The following is a 14,226-nucleotide window of genomic DNA, read 5'->3' as shown; positions in this document are numbered from 1 at the left end:
ATGGTAAGCACTATCTAGGACACACAGACTGTCAAATGGTAAGCACTATCTAGGACACACCGACTGTCAAATGGTAAGCACTATCTAGGACACACCGGCTGTGTCAAATGGTAAGCAGTAGCACTATCTAGGACACACAGACTGTCAAATGGTAAGCACTATCTAGGACACACAGACTGTCAAATGGTAAGCACTATCTAGGACACACCGACTGTGTCAAATGGTAAGCACTATCTAGGACACACCGACTGTCAAATGTTAAGCACTATCTAGGACACACCGACTGTCAAATGGTAAGCACTATCTAGGACACACAGACTGTCAAATGGTAAGCACTATCTAGGACACACCGACTGTCAAATGTTAAGCACTATCTAGGACACACCGACTGTCAAATGTTAAGCACTATCTAGGACACACAGACTGTCAAATGGTAAGCACTATCTAGGACACACACACACAGACTGTCAAATGGTAAGCACTATCTAGGACACACCGACTGTCAAATGGTAAGCACTATCTAGGACACACCGACTGTGTCAAATGGTAAGCACTATCTAGCTGCTGATTGTAGGGCAGAGGGTGGTCCTGGGTTGACTGCGTTATGTAGTGCAGTCGTTTTGAAAGTGGGGTCCTTAAAGGGGTTCCAGGGGTTCCCAAGCAAAATGAAGAATAGTTTAATTTCACTATAATTTCGCCCATAAGGAACACAATGACAAGGGTCATATGCTTCGCTCTCTCTCTCAAGTTCAAGTTTGTTTTTATTTGACACATTTGTTATGAAGCACATGACAGTGAAATGCTTGGTTCTGTATGAGCCCCCTGAGAATGTGCTGCATACAGTACATAAGAAAAAAATAATAAAGTCCAAACACTATACAAAACACTATACATAATATACGATATACAAACTAAAGTACAAAATGCTCTCCTCAAAATGCTCTCCTCTTAATGAACTCCTCATCTACAGTATAGAATTCTGTAATAAAACATCTACAAGCTAAAATCCTATGGGGGTCCTTGACATGGCGAAGTGTGTGTGTTTGATTTAGGCCTTTTCATGAGGACCATAGACTGGGGGCAACAGTGGCTCGGGAGATAGTTTCAAGTTCAAGTTCAAGTTTCTTTATTAGTTGTCATACAGAATACTTTTATACAAAATGCTTCTTTCTGTTACGCTCCAGAGACTGTGCTAGACAAAAATAGATAAGTATAAAATAAGTATAGCAAGCATAAAATAGAAGTCAAGTACGTAGACACAAGTGTTCAGTATGTACATATATACAATGTTCAATGCAGAGTAGAAGTAACGATAGGTTATGTATATAACCTAGTTATATTAGTATTGGCTGAGCGTCCCGCTCTAGCCTAATGAGATACCCCTTATCTCCTAGTACCTACTGTACACCAACACGAACAACTTAATGCACCCATACCTGATCGGGCCGGCCCCTATGGAGGCGTAGCCTATAAGACCATGGTCATGGTCACCAAACACTATTCCTCGCCAAATCTCGTTCCAGTAAAAGATCCCTCAAAAGGGAACTCAGGGCCGCGTAGAGCGGGACGCTCAGCCAATACTAATATAACTAGGTTATATACATAACCTATCGTTATATATCGTATGGCTATCGCGTCCCGCTCTAGCCTAATGAGATATGGGTTAGAGCGGACGCGAGACCCGACAGATGTACCCCCTGAGGACCCGTAAGCCCACATCAAGAGGTGCGGGGAGCCCTGTCACCCCATCCTTCCTAATGAAGGGGGGGCACAGTCAACTCCACCTGAATGTGAACAAGAGGGAACTAGAACCCCTTGAACACACCGCACAGGCGGAACCACGTGTGACTCAACACACTGTGGCCCATACCCACACACTCCTGCTACCCTACCAAAGAACGGGAAGCAGGAAAGGCCACAGACCCCAGAACCGCCTGGGAGACAGAACCCCCGGTCATGTCCATGAGGTAAAACCTTACAAAGGGGCCCGGGGAGGACCATGAAGCTGCAGCACAGATGTTCTCCACCGAGGCCCCACCCAGGAGAGCGGCAGAGGCAGCCACCCCATGAGTGGAGTGCGCCCTGACGCCCCCAGGGGGATCCTGCCCAGCCAACGTGTAGCAGAGGGCAATGCCCTCGCACAACCAATGGGACAGGCGTTGTTCGATAGTGCCTTACCGGCATGAGAACCACCGTGACAGACAAAAAGCCGAACGGTGACCCCGAGGTCCTGAGTACGGCTGAGGCAATTCCCAAAGCACGGACCGGACATGACGGGTGAAGGCCTGCATCTAACTCACCACCGTGAGGAGGCGGATGAAACGCCTGAACCACAATATCCCTGGAGCGGAAGAAATCCGGATATTTACAGGCACGAAGGCAGGATTAGGCCGCAGAGTGGCACCGCAATCGGAACGAAAGACAGGCACTCTGGTCGTACCGAGAGAGCACAAAGCACACCCACGCGTCAGCGGAGGTGACGGCCAGCAAGAACGCGGTCTTGAATGACAGCTGTTCCAACGGCGCCTGCTCGATCGGCTCAAACGGGGCCTAGGACAACCGACCGAGGACCAGTTGAAGATCCCAAGTCGGAGCCCAGGAGCGTTGCACCGGCTTAACGCGTCGAGCGCCAAGCAGGAACGCTTCACAAGAGGGTGGCTGAACAAGACATCCCCTCAAACCCCTCATGATAGGAGGATATAGCTGCTGCATATACCCTCACCGTCGAAGCCGACAGTCTATCAAGGAGAGACTGGAGGTAACTAAGGACAGCATCCAGGGGACAGGAGACTGAGTCCCGGCCCCCCGCCTTACACCACACTTGGAACATACGTCATCTGCCCGCGTAAGCGCGACAGTGGAGGGAGCATGCGCATTCCGGATGGTAACACCATCAGGATCAAGAACCTGCGCCCCTCAACGTACCCGTCCCAACAACTGACCTAACAGATGTATGGGGAAGAATCCCAGGCGGCACGGCATCGGTCCCAGACCTGCCTGGCTATGTCCGGACGTAATCCCCACCCGTCAGGATGAGGACCGCCCAGCGACAGTACACCTGTACCCACATTCTCCCTGCCAGGGATGTGGGGAGCCCTCAGGCCGCGCAGATGGAGGACGCCCATAGCCAGCCGCCCGCCGCCTGGTGCAGACGGGGGGAGCGTACCCCTCCCTGTCTGTCGATACACGACACTGACGTCGTATCGTCCGTCCTGATCAACACCATTTGTGGACCAGACGGACCGCTTTCAACACCAACACATTGAACGTAGCACAGACCGGGCAGCATGGTTTGCCAGCTGCCCCCTACTGCGTTGGCCCGACGCGTCACCAGCGAGGGAGACATTGGTGAAAACGCGACGTGAGACAGCGCCGTAACCGTCCTAGGACGGAACCTCCCGAGCGTGTTGACAACACGCGAAGGACCAGAACGTCGTCAGGGCAGAACACTCCGTAACCCCTGACGACGCAGAGGCCCCAGTGCGGCCTCCACGCACTTGGTGAAGATGCGGGGAGCCAGAGAAAACCGAACGGCAGCCTCTGGTACTCATACGCTAACCCTGCAAAGGAAGCGTAGGTAAGCCCTAGGATGGAAGATCGGAGATGCGCATACGCATCCTACAGGTCTATGGAGGAGAACCAGACCCCCACCTGACAGTGTTCAACAGGTAGGAGACGATCCAAAAAATGCTGAACCTTCCCATGGGACAGGTCCAGCCTGGGTCTGACACCCCCCCCTCCCGATTTCTCAGGCAGAGAACACCGGGAGGAGAACGCCACGACGATGGCTTGCTTCGTCCACAGAGATTGGATCTCGTTGACCAGAGCTGTCACTGCTGGAGACCCTGACAATAGGGTCTGTACCAAACCTGGAAACGGGTGGGGTTGTGTAAACACAAGTCCCCGCCTCAGCGTTCTCTCCATCCACCTCGACATATGGTACTGCCGTAGTCATATGTGATGACACTGCCAACGCACCCGCCGCCATGTGGCGCAGGTCCGCCAGGAACTGTAGATAGTTGGCCCGGTCCCCCCGCTGTGCGTAGCCAACCCTGGAACCCTGCGAGCAGAGCGTTCCGTGTCGGGACATCTGACCCTGACACCACCCACGAGGCAATCGCACCCAAGGGGGGACCCCAACAGAAAGGGCCGGTTTGATACGGGGGGCTTCCTAGGTGAAAAAAGCCCCCCCACTGAACACCCCTCCAGAACATGCTGAGGAGTTGTTCTGCAGCCGGACATGCAAGGTGTAAGGACCCCATGGGTTCCTACACACCGTAGCCCTGCAGTGATATTACTACCACCCCAAATCACGCGTGCCTGCAAGACCACTGCCGATTTTTCAGGAGTGGGAGGCACCAACATGATACCTGGCCTGGTGAAGGCGAGGCCGGGGAAGCCCGCACTGTGTGCCTCAAAAGGTTTCGAGCCCCCCTGCTGACAACACTTAAGTTGACAGACGTAACACCAGGCTCAACCAACACAGCTTATGGTGTGGGAGCCGCTTGACAGCACAACATTCTCACGGACAGACCCAGGCTCAGCCATCAACTGGGTGTCAGCCCCTGTCCCCATGAGAAGCGAAAAGTGGGGCTGCCCGCGCTTCAACGAAGGCACGCGGCCCGCAGCCAAAGGAAACAATCAGAGCCCACTTTTTCCGCTGGTGTTGGGGAAGGGAGTGATCGGAGAGCGGGCTGCTCGCGGCAGGACGGTGACGGCTTGTTTGTTCAAGCCGAACCCATCCAACATGGCCGATCCCTCGGCCGCCAAGGCTGTCGGCCTTGTGGACACCTGTCGAATCAACGCCCAGGATACCTCCGGCGGGGGAAAACATGGCCGCCTGTCGAGGGCCTCGTCATCGCCGCTGACGAGGCCGTGCTCTCTCTTCTTCTGGCTGCGCGGTGTGAGGCGGTGTGGGGCCTAGGACAATACCGCCCGTGCTCCAGCAGAAGACCAAAATCCCCTGTGGAGAGGGGAACCCTGAGCGGTTATAGCTTGCGGCTGGGTCAAAGTTAATAACGTCAACAACCTCGCGCGATGTGTCGACGTCGGCTGGCCCTCAAGGCCCCGCCACCAGACACCATTCTTTTAATAGAAAAAAACAGCAATTCAAACACAGTTCTAATCGCTGCCAATTCCATACCGTGGCGGTACAGGCTTTAGCAGCCCACCAGCCACTCGCCAGGCCAACCCACCCATGGCGTCGGCCGGGCGGGGCACTGTTTCATTATGTAAAAAACAAAGGACTGATGTTAACACGGAGCACCAGTGGTGGTTGCAAACAGCAACCTCCACTGTGGTGTGCACCATGAAAAGGTTAAATGAATAAAAGAACTAACCCACAAAATACTGTAGAATGAGCAAACCCATATACACAACGTTAAGGGGAGGCGGACCAGAGCGAACTAGTCCCGCCTTCATTCAAAATATTCACAACAGCACACCAGCCCTAGCTTAACCCATTTACCAAAAAAGGTAAACAAAGCCCCCCCCCCCGCACTACTCCCCCAGTAGACACCGATTGACCGTCAGCATAAATGGTTGAGAGGAGAGAAAGCTGTAGCAAAGACAGACCTTCTCATAGCAGAGTGACAGAACGAAACAGTAGCCCCCTACACTACTACAGCCTAGCGTGAGGCGATGTGGGACCCAGATCAACAACCGCCTGCACACAGACACGCAACATGTTTACCATGTCGGCTGGACCCATAGCCCCACTACCCGACGCCAATGTGGATAGGAACTAGCCAGCTGAGCCATAACCCGCCGTTAAGTCCCATCCTGCAGTAGTATAGCTCTACTGCTACACCGCCAAGCTCACGCAACGGCCCCAGATGGGGACACCGTTCCACAGACACCGCCGGAACACAAAGGTAACGTACCTGGCTAGGCTACCTAGCCACGGCCTACCCTGTTGTCAACCCATTTACCCGTAAAAAAGGTAAATAGGACTCAGCAAAACCCCCACAACAGCTACCGACTGACCTTCATTGATGAACCGGGCAAGAGGAGGGAGAAGTGACAACATCTCACGGCGGAGACATTAGAACAGCGTAGCAGTTAGCATGTAGCAGTAGTGTTAGCATGTAGCATTAGCGTTAGCATGTAGCATAGCATTAGATGTTTAACAGCACGCCCAAGACCGTTTGGAAACCGTTCACTGCAGTGAAACGTTCACCAAACCATCCTGCCCCCGGCGCCAACACACAACATGGTTGTGTAACAAAACAAACCAGCATTACTAACACCAATACCCATGCCTGAAGACACAGGGCCTACCTGGGTACAAGCTGGCCCGACAGCCAATCTTGCACAGCTGAACCTTGGTCTGCTGCCATCAGACGAGGAAACATCAACATAGGCCCGTCGTGTCGCTGAAAACATGCTTCGAAGATGCCAGGGGCCAGCAACCTCCGGTAAGCTTTCAACATTACACAATTCCTCCAATCTTTTTCATACTACTAGTTACATACGGTGCACGCAGCCGATATGATGGAACGAAAAAAGAGGAAGCGTGTTTGGTGACCATGACCATGGTCTTATAGGCTACGCCTCCATAGGGGCGGGGCCCGATCAGGTATGGGTGCATTAACACTTTGGCTGCCATGGGTTAAATTAATGATATACCATAGATTGCCAGCGCTATTTGTCTATGGAGAACGTCCCCTTCTTTGCAGGGCTATAACTTTTTAAATTCTATTGCTACATTGCCATTATTAGGGCCCATTCAAAGTCCTATATGTATTGTTCATTGTGTAGCAACGTTAAACTTTTTCATTCACATATTCATAGTAAAGTATGGTCTAATGTATAAGTATGTTTTCATCTCTTTCTGCAACTTTCTCCAGAACGTGATATATAGCCCCAAATGCATTATATTGATGATGAAATACAGTTTGATGGCAATCAGCGCGATATAAAAAATTCCAACTAGACGTACTTCTAGAAGTTACTACACGTCATCTGATGTTGACCGGATGGGCGAGGGGGCGTTTATAATTCCGTGGGCAGCGTTATACCAATCATCTAATGTGGGTCAAATGTTGATAAAAGCAGTTAGTATCGAAGATGGTAACGTTACACGCTGAAACTCACCCCAGTCTCCGCGCGCCGTTGGGCGATCATCGTCGAGTAGAAATTTTATCATTATGGGATATATTATTACCCGGTCCATCTCCAGCTTGTATAATGGTATATACGTCCAAATCATGTTGTTTATCGAGTTATTGGCAATCGATCGCTATGTAGAGTGACGAGCTAGAGTGCCGGAACCTATCCCGAGTGGCCGGAAGCAATAGGGCCGACCAGCAAAACCTCTACTGCGCTTCCTGTTAAGCAGTTGCGCCGATCGGCCACCAGATGGCGCTCCTGAACCGCCAGAGAGCTCAGTGGGTCCTGCTGGTGAATCTCAGGCCAGCGGAGGGGGAATATGAATCCGATTCCAGATTTTTGAAATATTGATATAAGGACGCTGTACAGCGTCCCCCGGCAACTTTAGCATCGCCAGCAAAGACGTTGTAAATCGTTTTTAGGCAGTCAAAGTGTTAAGTTGTTCGTGTTGGTGTACAGTAGGTACTAGGAGATAAGGGGTATCTCATTAGGCTAGAGCGGGACGCGATAGCCATACGATATATAACTGAGTTACCATACAATATACTATACAATATAATAATATACAATATACTATACAGTGCAAAGCAGAAATGGGATGAGGTACAATTTAGGTACAATTTACAGTAAGGTGTAATGAGGTATGGGTTGTAGTGCAAATTCTTTACCAATAGATATAAAGTGTGTTTAGGTGTTCTAAAGTGGGTAAAGTGGGTGCTGCAGTGAGTTGTTTGTTTAAAGTGAGTGTGTGCGTGTGGATGTGTGTGCTGTGAGTGCATTTGATGGTTGTTACATAGTGTTATTGTTCGTTGAGCATCCTGATGGCCTGGGGATAGAAGCTTCTTCTGAGTCTCTGTGCTTGCCACGAGACTCCGGTATCGCTTGCCTGACCGCAGCAGTTCAAAGAGGCAGTTGTTTGGGTGGCTGGAGTCCTTGATGATTCTCTTGGCCTTACCCCTGCACCGCTTGTTGTAAATGTTCTGGAGGGTGGGAAGCCCCCCTCCAATTGTGCGTTCGGCTGAACGGGCCACTCTCTGTAGTCTGCTACGGTCTTGTGCGGTGCTATTCCCAAACCAGGAGGTGATATACATGAGTAGAAGTTCTTAAGGATCTTCTGACTGACTTGGAACTTCCTACTTCCGCCTGAGGAAGTAGAGGCATTGCCGTGCCTTCTTCACAACACTGTCAATGTGTGTGGTCCATGTCAAGTCCTCGGATATGTGGACTCCGAGGTACTTAAAACTGTTCACTCTCTCAACCGGTGCCCCGTCGATGCTGAGGGGGCTGTAGTCCCTGACCCCCGACCTCCTAAAGTCCACAATCATCTCCTTTGTTTTGCTGACGTTCAGGGAGAGGCTGTTCTCTTGACACCATCCCACTAGAACCTTGACCTCCTCCAGGTAGGCCCTCTCGTTGTTTGCAGAGATCAGGCCCACCACTACTGTGTCGTCAGCAAATTTGATGGTTGTGTTGTTGTTCCGCTGTGCCACACAGTCATGTGTGTACAAAGAGTAGAGGAGGGGACTCAGAACACAGCCCTGGGGGGCCCCTATGTTGAGCGTGATGGATGAGGAGGTGCAGTTGCCTGCTCTCACCACCTGGGGTCTGCCCGTCAGGAAGTCCAAGACCCACTGGCAGAGGTCATAGTTCAAGCCCAGGTCCCTGAGCTTGGCTATGAGTTTGGAGGGGACTATGGTATTGAATGCTGAGCTGTAGTCAATGAACAGCATTCTCACATAGTTCCCCTGCCTCTTGTCCAGGTGTGATGCTGCTGTGTGCAGCACATGGGCTATGGCGTCCTCCATGGACCTGTTGGGGCATGTATGCAAATTGCAGGTAGAGCAGTCGTCTGGTAAGCCGGAGGTTCCCGGTTTGATTCCCGCTCCTCCCGGGCAGTGTGTCGAAGTGTCCTTGAGCAAGACTCTTAACCCCTAACTGCTCCTGATGAGCCGTGCATGCCTCTGCCGTCGGTGTGTGTGAATGTGTGAGTGAATAGGGAAAATGTGAGGAACAAATTGCACCATTTACCATTTACCATAGACTGTATTTAGGGCTCGTCATGAGGACCATAGACTGCTTCCAGACTAACACCCTGTTCATTATCTCCTTTGTGAGTTAATTTCTCTCTGCTTTCTTTGGGTTTAATAGGAGAAAGAACCCTCTTTCTTTCTTTGTCACATTGTGTAGTCAACCCTTTGACGTGCAGATGAGCATTTAGCTGCAGTCTGTGGTCACGGCTTCATTCCTCAGTCTATATGGCGTAACGGATGTCGGAGTAAGTGGCTCAAGCTGCTGCAGCTTTTCTTGGAGATTTCTATATGTTCCCGTTTTAGTGATTGACGTCTTAATAGCTGGTTTACCTGCTGCTCCCGGAGAAATCACATCATGTAGACAGAAATTACATATTTGTCTCCAGAGAAGCAAATTACTACACTGTGTGTGTGTGTGTGTGTGTGTGTGTGTGTGTGTGTGTGTGTGTGTGTGTGTGTGTGTGTGTGTGTGTGTGTGTGTGTGTGTGTGTGTGTGTGTGTGTGTGTGTGTGTGTGTGTGTGTGTGTGTGTGTGTGTGTGTGTGCGTGCGTGCACACTTGTGTGGGTAACTGGCCACACTAAGTAATATCACACTAAGTACTGTAAACTGTCTCGTACAAAACCACAGACTAACCAAATAGCTTGGTCCCACCGTGTTCCTCTGGCTGAGGCCATTGTGTGTGGGATGTTTTATATATCCTGGTTCCATGTGCTCTGGATAAACAGAATGCAAACGGCCACGCAAACAGGCTCTTTGTGGAGCAGGAAAGACCGGCTGATATAGGCGGCTTTGTTTTAAAAGAGATACGCCTCACTTCCTCCCATAAGGCCAAGCAGCCTTATACGTTTCCATTCGATAAGGAAACGTAGTGTTTTATACACTGGATGGTAAAGCTTTTGAAGCTTGTCTGTACCGGCGCACACTGTCTTAAAGGAACACTCAAACTATTTGGTATATATACACTTATGTACCATCTTCCCAAGAGTCAGGGCTTGCGTCCATTTACCGCATTTTCCCCAGCTGAAAAACGCTGGCAGAGCGCTGGGATGAAGCGCTTGCGGCGAGAGAAAAAAAACTCAGAAAAGTTCAGAAGTTTTCAACTTTAAACGCAGGGTGCGGCCGCACAAAAAAGCTGAAACGCACTGAAAAAAGAAGCCGACCGCAGCGCATTTCCTATAGACGGCCGTATGCGGCCGCATACACTCCCTCCTCATTGGGAACAATTGAAAAAAGACACTTGCGCCCAGACAGATGCGCCAAATGGACGCAAGCCCTCAGATGAGAAGATTGATCAATTTAATCTCTGTTTATTTATATATACGTGGATGGCCCCGGATGTGTTAAAACGACAGTAAAAAAACACCACTATAAAAGACGCCAACTAAATTAAAACTACAGTACTTAAAAGTATGATATATTAACATCCATATGGAGCAATTATATATGTATATAAATAATAAATAATAATAATAATACAGATGATATGCGCCCATCAGGTGGAAGGGGAGTCTGTTAGTCCGGCCTCCACCAGACCTAGGCGTTCAGCAGTCTGATATAGGCACGAAGCTAGCTAAACCCCTTTTTTCAAGTGTCGAAGCTCTGTATCGACGGCCTCAGTGCATTTGTTCGTAATGGGTGTGAAGGGTGTGTGTGTTGTCCTCAACTATTTGAGAGGCCTTCTTTACTGTCCGTTCCTTGTGGACAGAGCTTGGCTAGCTGCTCCCTACTGCTTCCAGTCCTTGTGCTAAGCTAGTCTAGCTGCTCCCTACTGCTTCTAGTCCTTGTGCTAAGCTAGTCTAGCTGCTCCCTACTGCTTCTAGTCCTTGTGCTAAGCTAGTCTAGCTGTTCTCTACTGCTTCCAGTTATTGTGCTAAGCTAGGCTTGCTGCTCCCTACTGCTTCCAGTCCTTGTGCTAAGCTAGGCTAGCTTCTCCCTACTGCTTCCAGTCCTTGTGCTAAGCTAGGCCAGCTGCTCCCTACTGCTTCCAGTCCTTGTGCTAAGCTAGGCTAGCTTCTCCCTACTGCTTCCAGTCCTTGTGCTAAGCTAGGCCAGCTGCTCCCTACTGCTTCCAGTCATTGTGCTAAGCTAGGCTAACATGCAACTGGACCTCTCTCTGGGGCTACTGGACACATATAGATGAAACCCATGTCAAGCCCCATGTTGTAGTGTTCCTTTAAGCTTGCAAGTAGAACACGTTTATTGGAAGATAAATGTTTTGATCCCATGAGAGAGATTCAGATCTCTTCCAGGATATTTTATTTGTCATTTAAGTGTTTTCTGTCAGACACACCTGCTCTCCAAAGTGTGTAAGAGGTACAGTAAAACTCTTGAAGCAGTTCAGTAAAAAGTAAACGGTATAGGTGGTCTTGAGAAGATATTATTTTACCAGGAAAATGGCCACATAGTCCGACTGTGTGTCTCCACCTCTCATCCTACCTCCCTCTCTCTCCTCCTTGTCTCTCACTCTGTGTGTCTCTCTCTCCTCTCTCGTAGTCTTGCTATTCATCCAGACAAGATCCGCATCGCCACGGGCCAAATCGCAGGTGTGGACAAGGACGGACGGGTAAGACACTTGGACCTAGGGCTGACCTTCGATTTTTTTTGGGAATTCGAAGCTTCAGGGCCGAGATTTGATTTTAATTCGAAGCTTCGAAATAAAAAATAAAAAATTAACACATCTGTCAGTGCCGAGTCTGACCTCATCTTAAATAACAAACAGCATTGCTTGTTGTAGTTAACAAAGAGAGGCAGAGTTGATTTTGCAAAAAAAAAGAGGCAGAGTTGATTTTGCAAAAAAAAGAAAAAATCATATTTTTTTTTATTACATAATCGAATTTTATTTTCATATTCGAATCCCATGCCCATCGAACGAAGCTTTGAAGTATTTAAGACAGCCCTACTTGGACCACATCAATATGAGCAGCGCGAGGACATTTGCGAAGAAGCACGACCGCTTTGCCCCGAGGTCTCATATAGTGTCAAGCGTTCAGCCTCATCATCATCACCCCACATACTTAACCGCTAAATTATGCGGCATAATGACAGCTTAGCTGTACGGTGCTTGTTTGCTAAACCAGTTCTAAACATTAACCTGCCCTGACCAGATCACTGACTCGGAGCCAAAACCTCAATTGTTTATCCTCCGTTCAGATACTGTAGATAGACTCTCTAACGTGGGTTTTGACACGAGGACGAGGACAGAACCCCGTAACCGTTTTTTTCTCTTTCTTTCCACGTCTCCTATCACAACACCCGTGGGCTCTGTTGTCTGATCATGCATCTGCAGATCTCATGCTAGCGTTTGCACAATCGGGCCGTCTATCGCAGACACACAGGTGCTCCCTGCTCGGTGAAGCGTGACGGTAATCTGTCGCTCTAATCCTGCTCATTATGTCTGAGCGTTAGAGGAGACCTAAACATGTCAGAGTGGATGGAATGAGACGCGCTGGGGTCCTTTGAGCTAGTCTGTCCATCTGTCTGTCTGCGTGGTGATCTCTCTAACTGTGTCTGTCTGTCTGTCTGCGTGGTGATCTCTCTAACTGTGTCTGTCTGTCTGTCTGCGTGGTGATCTCTCTAACTGTGTCTCTGTCTGTCTGCCTGGTGATCTCTCTAACTGTGTCTGTCTGTCTGCGTGGTGATCTCTCTAACTGTCTCTAACTGTGTCTAACGGTGTCTCTGTCTGTCTGCGTGGTGATCTCTCTAACTGTGTCTCTGTCTGTCTGCGTGGTGATCTCTCTAACTGTGTCTCTGTCTGTCTGCGTGGTGATCTCTCTAACTGTGTCTCTGTCTGTCTGTCTGCGTGGTGATATCTCTAACTGTGTCTGTCTGTCTGTCTGTCTGCGTGGTGATCTCTCTAACTGTGTCTCTGTCTGTCTGCGTGGTGATCTCTCTAACTGTGTCTGTCTGTCTGCGTGGTGATCTCTCTAACTGTCTCTAACTGTGTCTGTCTGTCTGTCTGCGTGGTGATCTCTCTAACTGTCTCTAACTGTGTCTGTCTGTCTGTCTGCCTGGTGATCTCTCTAACTGTGTCTGTCTGTCTGCGTGGTGATCTCTCTAACTGTATCTGTCTGTCTGCGTGGTGATCTCTCTAACTGTGTCTCTGTCTGTCTGCGTGGTGATCTCTCTAACTGTGTATGTCTGTCTGTCTGCGTGGTGATCTCTCTAACTGTGTCTGTCTGTCTGTCTGCGTGGTGATCTCTCTAACTGTGTCTCTGTCTGTCTGCGTGGTGATCTCTCTAACGGTGTCTCTGTCTGTCTGCGTGGTGATCTCTCTAACTGTCTCTAACTGTGTCTAACGGTGTCTCTGTCTGTCTGCGTGGTGATCTCTCTAACTGTGTCTCTGTCTGTCTGCGTGGTGATCTCTCTAACTGTGTCTCTGTCTGTCTGCGTGGTGATCTCTCTAACTGTGTCTCCAACTGTGTCTCTGTCTGTCTGCGTGGTGATCTCTCTAACTGTGTCTCTGTCTGTCTGCGTGGTGATCTCTCTAACTGTGTCTCTGTCTGTCTGCGTGGTGATCTCTCTAACTGTGTCTAACTGTGTCTCTGTCTGTCTGCGTGGTGATCTCTCTAACTGTGTCTCTGTCTGTCTGCGTGGTGATCTCTCTAACTCTCTCTAACTGTGTCTCTGTCTGTCTGCGTGGTGATCTCTCTAACTGTCTGTCTTTCCCATCCTCACCATTTCACCTTCTGCGTGTCGATCTGTTTGCCGTCTTTATGACTGTATGCATTTGTCTATGTCTGTATATTTTTATACATGTTTTATACAAGTCTTGTATATTTTAACAATACTGTTACTTGCTCAGTGTGAATGAAAAAGGGGAACATCTAAATCGCTTATTAAAGACAAACTATGTGTGCAGACGTATGTGAGACGGCGCAGATAGCAGCTGTTCTCTGACGCTGTTCCTCTCTGATAGCAGTTCCTCTCTGACGCTGTTCCTCTCTGATAGCAGTTCCTCTCTGATAGCAGTTTCTCTCAGATAGCAGTTTCTCTCAGATAGCAGTTCCTCTCAGATAGCAGTTCCTCTCAGATAGCAGTTCCTCTCAGATAGCAGTTCCTCTCTGATAGCAGTTCCTCTCTGACGCT

At 49.4% G+C, this 14,226-nt stretch overlaps 1 protein-coding gene across 1 annotated transcript in view; it reads left to right on the top strand.

Annotated features, from left to right (window-relative positions):
• eml4 (EMAP like 4) overlaps window positions 1-14,226 on the top strand; it is a 104,817-nt gene that overhangs the window by 19,812 nt on the left and 70,779 nt on the right. Inside the window, exon 8 of the mRNA XM_084321714.1 lies at window positions 11,635-11,704. Coding sequence (XP_084177840.1) covers window positions 11,635-11,704 — 70 coding nt within the window. The remainder of the gene's footprint in view (window positions 1-11,634; window positions 11,705-14,226) is intronic.

The sequence above is a fragment of the Notolepis coatsorum genome (genome assembly GCF_963971535.1).
Source record: "Notolepis coatsorum genome assembly, chromosome: 9".
Lineage (NCBI taxonomy): Eukaryota > Metazoa > Chordata > Actinopteri > Aulopiformes > Paralepididae > Notolepis > Notolepis coatsorum.
Note: the sequence above shows the minus strand (reverse complement) of the source record. Positions and strands in the feature narration are given on the sequence as shown.